Source organism: Pseudonaja textilis, chromosome 3 (assembly GCF_049901715.1).
Source record: "Pseudonaja textilis isolate UNSWEBS1 chromosome 3, rPseTex1.2, whole genome shotgun sequence".
Taxonomy (NCBI): domain Eukaryota; kingdom Metazoa; phylum Chordata; class Lepidosauria; order Squamata; family Elapidae; genus Pseudonaja; species Pseudonaja textilis.
This window is the reverse complement of record NC_141992.1, coordinates 176779580-176796126: the sequence shown is the minus strand read 5'-3', so window position 1 is coordinate 176796126 and position 16547 is coordinate 176779580. Positions and strand designations below refer to the sequence as shown.

At 36.7% G+C, this 16547-nt stretch overlaps 1 protein-coding gene across 5 annotated transcripts in view; it reads right to left on the bottom strand.

Moving 5' to 3' along the window:
• Nucleotides 1-16547, bottom strand: part of VPS13B (vacuolar protein sorting 13 homolog B) — a 308832-nt gene that overhangs the window by 18434 nt on the left and 273851 nt on the right. For all 5 annotated transcript variants that reach the window (XM_026705911.2, XM_026705908.2, XM_026705909.2 and 2 more), the window contains exons 50-56: nt 15174-15362; nt 11935-12081; nt 10953-11236; nt 7386-7513; nt 6908-7107; nt 3231-3346; nt 1190-2013 (exon numbers count right to left, since the gene is read on the bottom strand). In XM_026705911.2, the coding sequence (XP_026561696.2) occupies nt 1190-2013; nt 3231-3346; nt 6908-7107; nt 7386-7513; nt 10953-11236; nt 11935-12081; nt 15174-15362 (1888 nt within the window). The remainder of the gene's footprint in view (nt 1-1189; nt 2014-3230; nt 3347-6907; nt 7108-7385; nt 7514-10952; nt 11237-11934; nt 12082-15173; nt 15363-16547) is intronic.

Sequence of the window (16547 nt, the reverse complement as noted above, 5' to 3'; positions counted from 1 at the left end):
AGTGCCTTTGAATGTATATGAAATTAGTTCTTCCACTGACACCCATTCGCATAGTGGCTGACAGAAGCACACATTAGAATGATTTAGGTCACAACAATTGGAATGGAGAAAAATAATCGTTTCAATGCAATGTATAAAATGTGCATAAAAATGTTCTGCAGAGATTGAGTCATTTTGTGAATGTACAGGTATGGAAGCAAGACAAGCTATCCATTCACCTAAAAGATTGTTTGTTCAGTATTGATCTTGGATGGCAAAGAATCAGCAAAACAAACACACTCCTCATATCAAAGGACAACAAACATCTGCATGCCAGTCTAGTGTGAGGATTCTGTGAAGAAAGACTGATTGGTAATCATAAACAGCAGCCAAAGAGAAATTGAACAAGAACACAGTTTTCAATGGTCCAATTTGCTTCAAATGTACAGAGATGAATTGAATAACCCCACGAAAGAAATTCCTTTTCTGAGAAATGGTTCGGAATTTCGAGCTGGCTAGCCCAGCAAAGAGACAACCAAAATGTAGAATCATCCCTCTATCTATGTCAAGGCTTATGACTATCCCATTAAAGTGTAAATAATTTTTGCTGCTTAATTTTACTAAATTTTCTTCTCATTTTCAGATGAGATTTTAAAGACGATATTCTTTGAGACAACATTGTTACTTTGCTGAGCAAAAGGCATGCTGACAATAAAAAGTAAACTCTTCTAATGTCTGCTATCTGAATAGATAATACATTTTTTTTTTACCAACAGCATGGAAACAGTTTGGTTGCCTCCCCTTTTTTTTTTTCCAGGATGTTTTCAATCTGGCCCACCTAATATTTAAAATAACATTTCCATGAGTAAGAATGGAAGTTAATTCTAAGTACTCTGTAGCCATAGCTACACTCTCTGGAACCTACAATAATTAAGCTATGATCAACTTATCTCACAAATGAGCTTTAGCTCATGAAAGCTTATGCCTTTTAATAAAACTTGTTAGTCAGAAGAGGTTCGGCCAGGCTGATTTTTTTTCTCTGTCTCAAAGAAATAGGTATCTCTAAAAGAGCTGGGTGGACAACCATATGGTTTTTGGTCATCAGTGCAGGGAAAAGCATAGCGTTTATTGGGGTCTTTCAGAAATGCAGCCACACATTGTAAACCTAATCTAAAAAAAATGGGTACAACTATTAACAAAATCAACATACCTGCTCGAAATAACGCGCCTGCAGCATAATGCATGGCCAGGGCATGAATAAGTTGCCTGGCAGTTGTAAAAAGGGGTCCTCGTTCGAACACAGAAAAGGAGAGAGGGGTGTGATCCGAAGCAATATATATCTTCAGCGAAGCATGGATGCTCACCAAGAGGTTTACTGGCTGGATGGCCAGCTTCCTTAACTTCACTGGACTGACTAAAGCGTTTGCGTGCTGTCTCACCTGTTCTGGCAGTGCCTGGCTAGCAGTTAATGCTTTTGCGGAGTGACAGACACTTTTGCTGTCTGGAAGATATGTCTCAAATAAAGTCTTAATGTAATACACAAACGTGTCTTCCACATACAACCTGGCTGGTTTCAATTCAAAATCGAGGTCATTCACATGAAATAATAAACTCTCCTCTTTTGACAAAGTGACGCAAAGTTTTACAAACGCATTCTGGTTACATTCTTCCAGGTCTTTACTGGAAAGTGTTAGGTTGTGGATTTTCGCCCACTGAATGTTTTCATTTTTTTCTCCTTGGCACAACACCACTGGAAAATGAAAATTGGACTTGCTGTAAAGCTGATTGTCCAGCTGAAAGTCTCCGCAGTAGATCTGGAGAGTATAAAATTGTTGAAGGCCACCGGTGGTCTCTTCTTGAAATTTGTGAAAGAGAGGCCTAAGGTAGCTAGCAACTGGAACCATATTAAGATAAATGTAGTCTATTGTGAATCGCAGAAGTTCTGATGAGACTTTAGGGTTCGTGATGTCATCATATACTGCGAGGCTCAGCTGATTAATAAAAAACTTAAAGACAAGCCTTTCCTCCTGGCTTCTGTACAAGAGAAAACAGCATCAGAAAGATTCTTCCAGTTTCAAGTAAAAATAAAATATATACTGTATGCAATTGTTATGAACTGAATATGAGGATCTGGTCAACTTATGCAAAGAGATATAATTATATGTTCCAAGCTACACCTTTTCTATCCATTTAGCATAAATGAATATTTGAATTCTTAATGTAACGTTACGTTTAAACTTCCTTGTAATGTATTATGCGCAGTAATTTTCAGTTGTGTTTGTAATGTAGTGGCAAGTAAATCAATCAGTGGAAAATATCTCCACATCTTGTTGTACTTTGGGCTGTTTGACTAACCCTCCATATACTATTTTCTTTTTGTTTTAGCTTTGTCTTTATAGTTTTTAAACTAATTGTTGCCTAACAGGTTTATGATTGTTTTATATGCCTACTGTTTTACTGAATTGCTGTATACCATCCAGAGTCACTTTCCATGAGACGGGCAACCATATAAATTTGATTAATAAATAAATATGGATAGTTTCTATTATGGGTCATTAATGTCACATTATGGAAGCAGCATTTTCCCCTGTTAAATCACCATGGTTGTTTTAAACTAATGATAGGCTGGCTTGATTCATAGCCTTAGCTAATCTTTTGCAAGCGAACCAGTAAATACTGTTACTTAATTTCATGGTGATTCCTAATTATAGGATCCTTTAAAACTACACAAACCAAGCCTGCAATAAAATTTCTATGCTTTCTTGATGCCAAATAATACAGTCAAGCACTTTGCCAGGTATAAATAGGTGATATTATAAACCTCACAATAGAGATTTTGCAGTTTGGGGGCACCAAGGCGGTGTAATAAAGATGATCAACTACAAAGTCTGTATTGGATCATTCTTCTGTCCTGCATCATGAATGAGAACTCCCACAGATCTCAATGGGAGTTATGTGCAAGAAAGGTTTGCTGATCTGGCCAATAAACTTGAAATGTGTGAGTCTTCCCTGAGTTTTGTTTATTATAACAGGCACTTCATGTTTATCCTTTGGTGACATGACCTCAGATGTTAAATTGTCATGCCTTACAATGATATACGAAATGTTAACATGTGGTCTAAACATACGCCACACATATGCTGTGACACCAGACAAAACAAATAGTTGTGCTAGTTTTAATAAGTCACTTCACACCTGGAGGGCTAAACAGCTACTCAGAACAATTTTCTTTCCCAGCAGTTTTAACATACCTGATCAAACTGTCTTGGTGTCCTGGCTTTCCTTCAGGTGCTAAAGTGATTATTACTGTCCCGCACTGATGAGCAATATCCACATAAAGGTAACCAAATCCAGTTAAAAACACAATCTGCAAAAAATAAATAGTACTTAGAAATCTAACAAAAGTAGCTCTGCCTTGATTCATTAAAATCGACGCTGTTTGGAATTATTTACTCCAGAATGACATCTATACAACTATAATGGAACAAGGGTTTGAAAATGGCAACTTTTAGTAATACTCAGCATCAAATGAAACAAAAAGAGACCTACAATGCTAGGCAAAAATTGGAAATAATTCAAAAAGTGGATTCAATGAAAATAAAATCCAGAACATGAGGACTTGTTTTACATTTCCTCCCTATACTTTATTCTTGGATTTGTCTTACTTACTTACATTATTCCAAAATTATGCACAGGAGATACTCCCAAAGCTTTCTCCAAAGTATAAAAGCTTACGATATAAGAGGAGTTTATATCTCTTTCCCCAATTACAAAAATATTATCAATTATACCTGATGAGCCTAACTCCTTGCTTGCACGCAGGCAATAATGGTGCTTCATTCAGATGTATCTGCATTCATCATATCCGTAGATACATTTTTGTTTCCCTTAGTCACAAAATACCACACTACAAGAACATTTATTCCCTCAGGAAGGTTATGGTCTAGACAGCAAAAGGTAGCCCTCAACTTATGATAGTACCAGGAATGAAGGTCATGGCAATTGTGAATATTAATGTGATTGATTTTAGGACATTTTATGCAGGGGTGGGCTTCAAAAATTTTAGCAACCAGTCCTCTGCCTGGCGTGGAGTCTCTGCCAGGCTCCAGAGGCATTCCTTGAGCCTCCGGGAGGCGAAAATGGTTTCCCCTGGCTCCGGAGGTCCTCTGGAGGCTGGAAACAGGCCTATTTCCAGTTTTCCTGAACTCCCGGGAGGCCCGTTTCACCCTCCCCAGGCTCCGGAGGCTTTCTTTGAGCCTCTGGGAGGGTGAAAACGGCCTCCCCTGGGCTCTGGAGGCCCCCTGGAGGCCCATTTTTCACCCTCCCTGACTTTTCTATGTGTGTCCTGTACTTACCTGGCATCCAAAATGGGCCGTGTGGAGACTCTGAAGGGGCGGGGTGGGTGGGCGGGGCCAGACATGGGTGGGATTTGCAGATTTGCCGACCTGGGCAGAATGCCAATTAGAGGATTGCCCAAACCCATCCGAAACTGCAGCAGCCCACCCCTGATTTTATGTTGGTTATTAAGTGAACACAGCAGTTGTAAAGCAATGCCACAGTTGTTAAGTGAACCCATACTTTGCAGTACGCAGATTTTGCCAAAAACTGGAAGTAAATACTGATTTCCGTTTTAAGAAGTCATAAATCGTGGTCATGTGACCACAGGATGCTGCAAAGAGCTATAAATGTAGAGCTATTGCCAAGCACCCAAAATGTGATCATGGGACTACAGGAGGCAATCGGCTGTGAAAACTTTGAATCTAAGTCATAAGTACCCTTTTTGGGGGGTCCATTATATTCCCACCAGTGACAAAACCTCATTACTTCTGAGGCAGGAAAAAACCTGAAATGTGCTAACCTGATCAGGGGAATGGGAAAGGGAAGCTTTTCTCAAATGTATCCATGTTATTAAAGGCTTGATAAATTACTGTTTTTGTTTCTAGATTATACTTATCTTGGTTTACCAATGTTATTAGTGGACACAGCACTCTTCTCTTCTGAAACATGAAATAGCATCTTGCTGAATTATTTCTTTGAAGATTTCCTGATGGCAATTAATTCCTCAGGTCAAATAAACATAGCAGAGGAAACCATACTATTTAGTTTCTTAGATTTACAGACATTTGCGTTCATTAAGTATGCTTTTAAACTTGCATTGTGAAAAGTGGTGGGGTTTTTTTTTTTTGGCCATTGCAACTCCTGCCTGTTTCTGAATGCTTTGGAATCTGAGCCAAAGTTAGCTTTGATAGCAAATGGCAGATGGCGATTTCAGTTAATATCTACTGAGTTTTCTTACAAGAAGAAAGAGCACTTAAATTAATGGCTCAACTGAAAGAGCAAACAGCTTGTGATCCTATGATATCAGAGTTGCTTTCATTTTTGTGCCAAAATTACAACCAGAACGAACCAATTCTAATGCAAAGGAATTGTGAGTTCTGCGTTTCTGAGAAATGATTATATACTTGATAGCACATTTTTTCAATATTCTGATTTCAAGATAGAGTTCCATTTGGCAAATAAGTTTTTAACTAATGTAACCAAAAGCTTTTTGAACTTTAATACATAACCAAGAAAATGAAACCTGCAGAAAAAAAACAGTTGGGAGCCTATGCTCTCAAGATAAAAGCATCCACATAATTAAACATGTGAACTTTCACTGGGGAAACCCAGACAGACTGAAAGTGGCATCATTTCTCTGACTATAGGTTGCATTGAGAAAATCCATTTCCCCTCCAATCCCACACCATAATCCCAGACAACGTTGGAGAAGACCAAGGGAAGAGATAATATTCCTTCTTTGGGTAGCAATGTTATGATCTAAGTGTTTGTTCAGCAATAAACAGCATTTGCTTATTGATTTTTATTTTTTAGCTTAATCTGGGAAAGATACAACATATGCTGATAACAATCCCTTGGTAGCATTGTGTTTATCATTCCTCTCACCTCCTTATAAGTTTTCCTTATTATATTTTCTCATTCCTTTAATCTCTTCATTAGCAACATTTGGTTTAGAAAATCCCTGGCCAGGATTCCTCTATCTATTGCTCTATAAACTTCATATACAGTATATTCATGGTGCAAGTAAAACAAAACAAAACAAGCTCTGCCACTATTAAATATTTAAAATGAAAGCAATCACCTATGTGGGAGCTAATGTTTGCTCTTAAAAAGTTAAAATTATACTCTTATCCAGCCTTTATCTCTGCCCAATAGCCTTTGGATAGGAATATTGAGGCAGAAAAATGATACCATTCCATAATCTTTTGATGGTTCTTTTTTAAATATGGTTAAAAGGCACCAAAAAGCATTTTAATTGTTATAAGATAATCTTAGCTTCTAACACTGAACCAAAAACAAAAAATGTTTCTGAACAATGGAAAGCACATGTTGATTGATGACATTGAAAAAAGAAATGAAGAAAAAACTGTAAAAAATATTAAAAGCCAGAAAAGGTTGTATTTCTTTCCTTACAATAAAACAACTACCCTCAAATCAATAAGATATAACGAAGTGATTCTGCTTTATTTTTGAAACTGAATAAATATTTATATATATGGTTCTGCTAAGGTAGAGGAATCACTAACACAATAGAAAAAAACAATTATTTCAGAAAGGATTATTTAGAATCTCTTGGGAGGATCAAAACATTAGTCTCTCTCTCTCTCGTTTTCATAGTAGATTTTTCTTGCTTTTTAAAATAAAATAAAAGAGCTTCTTATAAAAGTAGCACACCTATTTAGACTGAGTAAAAAAAAAAAACCCTTCCTGCTAAAAGGAAATGCATTCAGGCCCTTTATTTGTAATTAACTCCTGTTTTTAACTTGCAGGTATTACTTGCTATTATCTGCTCCATGAAAATGTTATCTTTTATTGTTAAAATACTTTATGCTGCAATACAGTCAATTTAAAAGACAACCAAACCACTAACCTGTGTTCCCTGGTTATTAATATCAACAGAATCACTCCATTCGTTTGTCTGTTCCTCCGATGATACAACTTTTAAAAGAATGCTAGGGACTAATTCCCTGGTTTTGCAATCTGGATAGCTGGCAATTTGATGATAAAGCTCGTGGTGTACTGCACTTTCAGCTGGAATACGCTTGCAGTAAATAGCAAACTTTGGTGTGTCTAGAATTTAAGGAAATATCAAACAGGCACTTTGAAGAAATGTCTCTGAATTTATGGTGCAATTCTACAATATCTCAATATGCACATGCAAATCTAGCCTGCAGAGAACTCTATCTGACAGATTATCAGTACATACAATTTCCTTGTTTATTTTATGGATCTCCTCTTTACTTCCTTGCCTAAGCATTCTAATGCTTGGCTTAAATATGCTTCATTATGAATAAGTATACTGAAACCAAAAGCTGTAGCATTACACTGTAGCAACAAAAGTGACATACCTTTGATGTTTTCTTTCAAAAGCAGTGAGACAGGACACCTGTTGTGGATAATTATGCGAGGGCTAGGATCTTCTGATAGAGTTAAGTATGTCACCCCAAGATGTTCCTGGTAAGTCAGTACTATAGCTCTAAACAAGAATGCAAATTACACACTTCTTTTTAAAAAGTTCATCTGTAGTTAAAAATTGTACTTTCTCAGTAAGATTGTAAAGATTTGAAATTTTTCCACCTAAAATCAAAATCCTCCTATCTTAAAAAATATATAACATTACACTTATGAAAAACTTAAGAAAGAAAAACAAGACGGGGAAGTGGTTATAATACAAAAAGATTTCATGTAAGAAAATATAATCATATGTACAAGATTTCCCCTAAAGATATCCTTCATTTAAAAGGACAATTCTGTAATATTAATGTGACTACTCCAAAGCACTCTACAGCACTAAAAGTAAACACCACTTATATTAAATACATGCAAAATAGTAATAAAAAGCAAGATGTATAAGCAAGATGTGTATTTGTTAGCATCATGAATGATTGTAATATGGGAATATAAATGAAATCAGATTCTTATAATTTATATATAACATATAAAAATAAACATATTAATCAACTTGAATGAGCATGTTAATACTTACGGCCATGAAGTTAAAACTTTCCTTTATACATTTTTACAACAATAGCAAATAAAGCAAACCAACTGGTTATATTATTACTTAAAAGAACCTCATAGTTGCTTAAGCAGTGCTTTATCAGAGATTCTGTTCAAGCAACGTGTCTGAACAACTTTTTTCTGGAGTAACATACAAGTAGCAAAATGTAATATGCTCAGTTTTTACTGCCTGCATATACAAAGTAATTGAAATATGGGATTATTGGCATAAATCTCATCCAGATAACAAAAAACTAAAACTATAAGGTTTTACTCAATCCCAGATAATTTGTTTTGGACTCAATTTAAGAATGTACTACACTTTTAACAACATTCCTATTTATTAAATAGTTTGTTGAATATTTCAAAAATATTTATAAGTGTGTGCTGTGCATATAACGAATGCCAGATTTTAAGTTCTGAATAGTTTTAAAAAGATCTAGTGGAAGGAAATCTTGGGCACTATTTTTGAACTTGAATCAAACAAACTGTTTTTTCTTCTCTATTCTAAATAATGTTTGGCCTAACATTGATCAAGAATATTAATTAGTCTGCTGATTTTTTTAAAAACATATTTTCCATGCTGGAAAAGTCAACTATTTTCTTTCCATGCTTTCCATGAATAAAATCCAAGGTTAGTCTGGAAAAGCAGGCAGTAAAGAAAATGAACTGATGCAGTATTAGCAATTTCCTATGTTAGTTTAACGGCCAACTGTTTGAAACAAATAGCCCATTTGAACAATTATCCAGGATCTGTTTATATAATTGAGATCATTTTTAAAACGATCTACACATCTTTATCCCAAAAATAATACCATACAAACACATATAGACACAGAAAAATGAAAATAGCGTTCAGTATGCAGCCGGAAAAAAGAATACAATTGTTCTATTATTTAAGGAGAAATGAGCAAATAACCGAGTCTCGTGTCTATCAAGCATATCTAGTCTACACAGGGTTTTTATTGCAAAGCAGAGAATAAACTTAAAATAAGTGAATAAAAATATATCAAGTTCAGAGCCAGGAATCTTTACTTTTTTAGAATTTGCTAGTGTGTCCTGCTGATGTCTAGTAGGATTCCTGTGTTTTGTCAGCAGCTTTTTTTTCTAGGGCCTATTTTGGAATCTCTTGAAGCTCAGCCATACTATTCATAAATCATCCAGAGAAATAACTGCTGAGTGATTGAAACGATATAAGGTATTCTCCTCCTCAGTGCTTGGGGATTGAAACTCATTGTCTTCAAAGCATCTCCCACATAGCTCACTCTAAAGGCAATACCATATGGTTGATTTTGATCTTACTTAACTTTATATAGCTTCTTATTTATATCTACAGCATATTCTAAGAACAAAATCAGTTTCAGGACAGGAAATAGAAATCAAGCTTTCTAATCAGCAATGGAATTTTTAATGTAAGGAGTCGCTTCGTTTCAACGGAGAAGGCAACTTTGGATATAGGTTGCCTTTAAAACTTGGACACTTTCCTTCTCTATTCTCCAGATCATCATGTCCCTCATTAATTTTCTTCCATATTATTCTCGTTTGTTCTTTTTTCAAACAAACTATGCAACAGCTGCAAATGGCTGTAAACTGCTAGCTTTCCCTTCAACTACCGCATCAGAAGAGATCTACCTCATCCAGTAGAAGAGGTTGGATAATGAAAATCTCACAGTTCTCAAAATACATGAAGGTTTGAGAACAAAATTATTTACACCATTGATTGCTGTCATATATACGGAATGAAAAGCAGAAATATGAAACAAATAAAAGAGGACTCTTTTTCACGTAACAAGTACATTATTACATTTTCCCACCATTCAAACAGCAATTCCTCCATTCCTGCTATTAATAGTTGCATCTCCTATGTGAGATGAGGCTGCACATATCATAGGACTATATCATTTTTTGATGGAAATAACATCCAATTCTGACTGGCCCATACCAGAATTCCTAGTGCTTTCTCAGGTTACTAAGACACCAACTTGAGTAACTCTCTGAAGAGAAAGAAGATCTTATAACTGAACTGTAGTTGGTAATGGTAGTACTCAAGAATAACTTTCATTTTCTGAATAAGGTATTCTGACAGAAGTGTCCAATTTCTATGGTTTCAAATGATTTGCTATTTCATGCGATTATGGATAAAAAATTTATTTATTTGTTTAATTTGTATGCTGCCCAACTCCCGACATGTAGGAAGAGGTATCTATTATGTCTATGGTGGCAAAGAATCAGAAGGAATCTGGAGACTTCTTTTCCAATTAACAGATTTTATTAAAAGGCATCAACTTTTGTGAGCAGTGGTGCACTTCATCAGATATATAAGAAATCTCTAATCTGAGTTGTAGTATATTTTTGTATCAGTTTCTTGACACTGTATTTTATTACTTCAGATTGGGCCTAATTAGAATCACAGAAAAATAACATAACTACCTTAGTGCTGCTCCTGCTACTTTCCTCCCTGGCATATATGTATACATGTAACAGCTTTTGTAACTGCTCAGTGATTGAAAGAACTAAAGTAAATAGCAAGATGGTTGTTGAGCTGCGTCATAGGCAATAGTGGTGACAATATAGCCTTGTCAAAAGCTGAACTCCACATCATGCCAAGAGTGCCATGCACAGGTGTAGGTCACTTACATGTGTAACCACAAAGAAGAACATTCTTGTTTTGCAGAATGGTGGTATTCTCTGGCTCACATTAACCATGTCAGAAAAGATATGTCCAGTAAAATATTATACATTTCCCTTTTCTCCTTTCCTTTTCTTATTGGAAACACACAGTGAGTACATACAGTGAAAAAAAAAAATCTTTACTTTTTCTAATAGCGTGGCTATATGAAACGTACATCTGAATTTACTATACCAAACCCTGTTTCTGCTTAAATGAAAGCTTCATTCTCTTACAGTCTACATACCTGGTACAGAATTCCTTTTCATCTCTATTACCAATAGGTACAGCTATGCTCTGCCTTGGGAATTCCTGTCTAATGACAGCTGGTAAGCTCCAGCATGGAGTGTCAGGACCATTTCTGTTGTGTTTGAAGCTTAGCAACATATACTTCTGAATGGGAAGCTCCTCAGAAATGAATTGACTCATGTCAGGCATCAAGTCCCAGTAAAGCACAGAACAAGCTTTGGCAGCATCTGACTCTGTAGCAGAACCAACACTAAATATTCTGCTGTCTGGAGATGGTAAAAACTAGGAAACAAAAGGGCAAGAAAAATAAAATAAAATAAAAGGAGAAATAACATACATAACTGTTATTTGCCCTTAGATCTGACAAATTGATATTGTAAACTTCTGAAGAATATGCTATTCCAATGTGTAATAAAGACATTGTCCGGATGCTTCAAGACAAGTCATTTCAAGTGCACTGAGGACTGCCAGATGTTATTTGTTTGGTTTCAAGGAAGGGATTTATCAAAGAGTAGCATTCTGCATCTTTAAATGTATTTTATTCACATGTCTTGTATATAGAGCTTGGGAAGTGCTTATAAACTAACAGAGTTGTGTTGAGGTGCGGCACACAGTTTCAGACTGTCAGCAGATGTACCCATCTTATATGAAAATACTGTAACTTAGTTCTCAGAACTGTTCAATAGTTATTCCAGACTCTGTGCTACTCCTGTTTCAGCAGCTTAAAATATCTAAACAGAGCCAGGTAGAACTAATACTATGACCTGGCAAACAATCATTTTCTATTTCCATGACTGACTGTATTGTAGCATCTACCGTTTAACTGGAATAACTTAAAATGGCTACTTTTCCTTACCAATTGATTCTTCTTCAGTTGAGAAAAATATTACTTCAGACTCAGATTCCTCCTGTTATAAATTCCTCCCGTTTAGAGAGCTAGCTTGAACATATATTTTTAAAAAATGTAATCAAAGTTGTACCTCTTCCCTGAGCTGCGAATTCATAGCAGAGAACAGCGGCCAGCAACTGATTTGGAATGGAGTGTTATTGACAATTATACTCTTGTCTTCAATCTGCAGGATTTGAATACCACGGCGAACAATGGAAGAAATGCAGAACTGACACAACTGCAGAATAAAGTAATAGAAGGTTAAGCATATACAATTAATAATTTGTTTTCATGCTAGAAAAAAAGTAGAAAAACACATTGTCTTGGAGAAAGATAGATAAAAACGCCCCCTTCTTCCAACACATAGATTTCTTCTGAAGTCTATTGAGCCCTTTTTTCTTAAGGCCTTCCTTCATTAAGTTCAGAGAAACAGACATGGGAGGCTTCCCTTACAGGAAGTTCTCTGTCAGATGACTTCACTGACAGTTCTCTATTTCTCCTGTACCTTCCACCACTTCATTTATTGCCCCCCTTAAGCAGGAACACCTTTGCTTAACCATAACAGAGGAAAAAGTAGAAATAGTAGTTCTCAAAACCATTCTTTGGATCCATTGCTCCCTATACTACAACACTATACCACTATAGCTTTGGAATTCTTGTATAACATTGTTAGTAATTAGCAGAATAAGTATCCTGATGCTGTGCATATCATAGCGGGGGACTTTAGTCAAGCTGATTTAAAAGCAGTGCTCCCTAAATTCTATCAGCATGTTAAGTGTGTTACTAGAGGAGCAAACATACTGGACAAAGTATATACCAACATCAAACATGGCTATAAGGTTACGCAATTACCACATTTGGGACAATCAGACCATATGTCACTGCTTTTAGCACCAGCGTACATCCCTCTTAGGAGACGGGCTCTGCCTGTAATAAAGACAGTGAAATCTTGGCCAGAAGATGCTTCCCAACAACTTCAGGATTGTTTTGAGAACACAAATTGGGACATCTTTTACCACCTTGACCTAGAGGAGCACACTGCAACTGTTCTATGCTATATCAAACACTGCACAGATACTATCACCGTGGATAAACATATTAGGATCTATCCCAATCAGAAACCCTGGATGACCAAGGAAGTCCAGCACCTCTTGCATGACAGGACCAAGGCCTTTAGGTCCAGTGATGGGGCAAGATACGCTGTTGCTAGAGCTAATCGGAAGGCCAAGACTGATTATAAGAGGAAGATTGAGGATAATTTTTATGGCAATAACATGAGGCAGTTGTGGCGAGGGATTCAACAAATTACAAACCATCAACCGACCAATGTCATTCCTGCTTCATTGGCAGAGGAACTGAATCATTTCTTTGCTCGCTTTGAAGTGGAGACATCAGAGACAGATAAAATACAAGCACCAGCCAATTGTAGCCCCCACCTCATTGTGGAGGAACAGGAGGTGAAGAGCATTGTGAGGGCTGTGGACCCTAGAAAGGCTGCTGGTCCTGACGGTATCTCTGGCCAAGGGCTTAAAGACTGTGCTGATCAGTTGGCTGGAGTCTTTACCAGGATCTTCAATCGGTCTTTATCCCAGTCCACTATTTCATCTTGTTTGAAAGCTTCTACCATTGTTCTACTGTCAAATAAGTTCCCTTTCAATAACCTCAACGATTATAGACCAGTGGCACTCACTCCTATCATCATGAAGTGCTTTGAGAAATTGGTCTGCCGGCACATAATTTCTGGTCTTCTGCATACATCTGATAAACACCAGTTTGCATACAGAAAAAACAGATCTACAGAGGATGCTATAGCCATCATTCTTCACACTGCTCTGACTCATCTAAAACAGCGGGGGGCGCTACGTGAGGATGCTTTTTGTGGATTTTAGTTCTGCGTTTAACACAATTCTTCCACATAGACTAGTGTTTAAACTTCTGGACCTTGGACTTTCTAATTCAATCTACCTTTGGATATGGATTTCCTGTCTGGCTGCTCACAGAGGGTCAGATTAGGTAATCATACCTCTTCAGCCCTTATTCTTAACACTGGTACACCACAGGGCTGCGTGTTGAGTCCCTTACTCTATACTCTTTATGTGCATGACTGCATTCCCACTCACGTTAGTAATACTATTGCTAAATTTGCAGATAAAAACAGTGGTGGGACTCATCTCCGGGGGGGGATAAATCTGTCTACCAAGATGAGGTGGACCGGTTGCTTTCGTGGTGTGGAGACAATAACTTGGTCCTCAACACCAATAAGACCAAGGAGCTTATTGTGGACTATAGAAGGAACAGATCAGACATCCAGCCCTTGCTTAACAATGGAGACTGAGTGGAGCAAGTGGCCAGTTTTAAGTTTCTGGGTGTTACCATAAAAAAGGACCTGACTTGGGGTGCTCACATTGCAGCACTGGTCAAAAGGGCCCAGCAGAGATTATACTACTTGAGACTTCTCAGAAAACAACAACTGAATGAAAAACTGCTGGTGACCTTCTACCACTGCACCACAAAGAGCATTTTAACTACTGCACCTCTGTATGGTTTGCCAATTGCACAGTGGCAGATAGGAGAGCACTCCAGAGGGTTAACGTCATTGCCCAGAAGATCAATGGTTGCCCTCTCCCCTCTTTGGAAGAGCTTTATAGCTCCCACTGCCTTAAGAAAGTTCAAAACATTCTCAAAGACCCATCTCATCCTGGGAACCCTTATTTTGAACTATTACCATCTGGCAGACGGTACAGAATAATAAAAACAAGGACAAATAGGCTGAAAAACAGCTTCTATCCCAGGGCAGTAGCTCTTTTGAATTCTGCTGTATAGTGCAGTGTTGGTGTGGTGTCGGGGGTTTCTGGTTCAATATGTGGAGGGTATAGGATGTGTTTATTTTAATGGTCATGGTCGTGATGTGCACTGAAGATGGTGTTTGATTTCGTTGGACGAGGTGCAGTGACAATAAACTAAACTAAACTAAACTATACAGAAAAATTAATGATAAAAGGTGGAGTTTTTGTTATTGTCTTGTTTGCCAGATTAGTTGAAAAATGGGATCCAATCTGCAGACAGAATTTAGTTCTCCATTCCTGGCTGTACTAAATGGCAGAACTGGAATCCAAATGGTTCTCTTCTAAATAATAGGCACAGGAGCAACAGTAATGGCTTCCAATTCAAGTGTAAAACCAGCTATTAATTAACTACTTAATATTTGGAATATCTCTAATTATCTAGTTTTGAATAAGGGTATTTTTTTAAAAAAAAAAAACTTAATGGCAGACCCTTTTTTGTGTTTATTGCTTTTAAACATTAGTATATAATTCTAATAGGACTAACCTTTTGATGACCTGGAAAAGATCCAAGTCTGATCTCTGCTTCCACAAACCCTTCTTCATCCAGTGTTACCACCTCCTCATTGTCACCATCCTTCCATTTTGGAGATGTCATGTTGTGAACCAGCTTAATGGCGACTGACTTGTGCACAGTATTACTGTTTGCCCAATATATTCCAATTTGAAAAGCTTCCTGAAATAAAAATATCTGATTACCCTCAACACTTCCATTTCTCAATATTTCCATTTGATACTTAGGCAGAGGGAGTTTCCAGACTTATATAATCCCAAATAAACTTTGGAACCTCTTTGACAGGAGAGTCCTTCAGTATGTGAAGATAAATATTTTATTTCTCCAGTCTTGCCTTTACTAGGCTAAGCATAACCAACTCCTCTAGCCATTCCTCATTAAGCTTTTATTTTAGACCACTTAATTTGACCTTCTTTGGTTGTGCTCTTATTTACTTTCCTAAATGCAATTGCAAAATGAAAGCAGTATTTTATGTTTTAACCAAAGCAGAATAGAAAGAAATGAAGATTCTGACACTTAAACTTTGACCATGCAGTTTATTTTCTCCTTCCTTGTTGCCTCTTGTTCAGTTTCTGATCTACTAAGGTGCCCAGATCCCTTTGATGTCTAACACTATCCAATATTTCCCTCCAATACTATACACAGGGCTTTGATTTCTCTCCCAGCCTAGATGGACCCTGTGAGTTCCTATCAACATTCATACTTCCGGTTTTGAAACCCAGAATGATATTGCTTTCATAGCTTCATTTTTTTTCTACCACACTATACAAAGCTTTGTACAATGATACCTTAGTATGATAAACAGACCAATCTGTTTATATGTTGTAGGAGAGACAATCAAGTAACTTCGACATCTGCCACCCAGCTAAACATATGATTCATGGCTAAGATTAATTCTGTACATCCAAATATATGGCTTAAAATTGTAAATAGAGAAAGCATCAGAGAGCCATGCACAAAACGTTAAGTAGAAGTATTTTAGATCAACAAATCAATCTGGCCTACACAGATAATAAGAGATAGTTAAGTTATATTAAAGGGGTTTAATCCTGTTTATTTAAGGACCATAAAGGAATAAATATAAAAATTGTGCACGCTTTAGAAATGATTCCTCAGAAAGACTTTGGAATTAGCACTTCTCTTGTATTAAAAAGCATGGGAGAGACATTTTCTGTGAAAAACAGAAAAAAGTGGGAGGACATTATAACTCCTAATGCTTTAAAAGTTACATTAACTTTTATGAGGGAATTTATTGAACACAATAACACCTGAAAAAATTGGGCTACTCTAATAAAAACAGGAATGTGCCATGCTTATGTGAATTTTGAAACAATTCTGAAACATTTT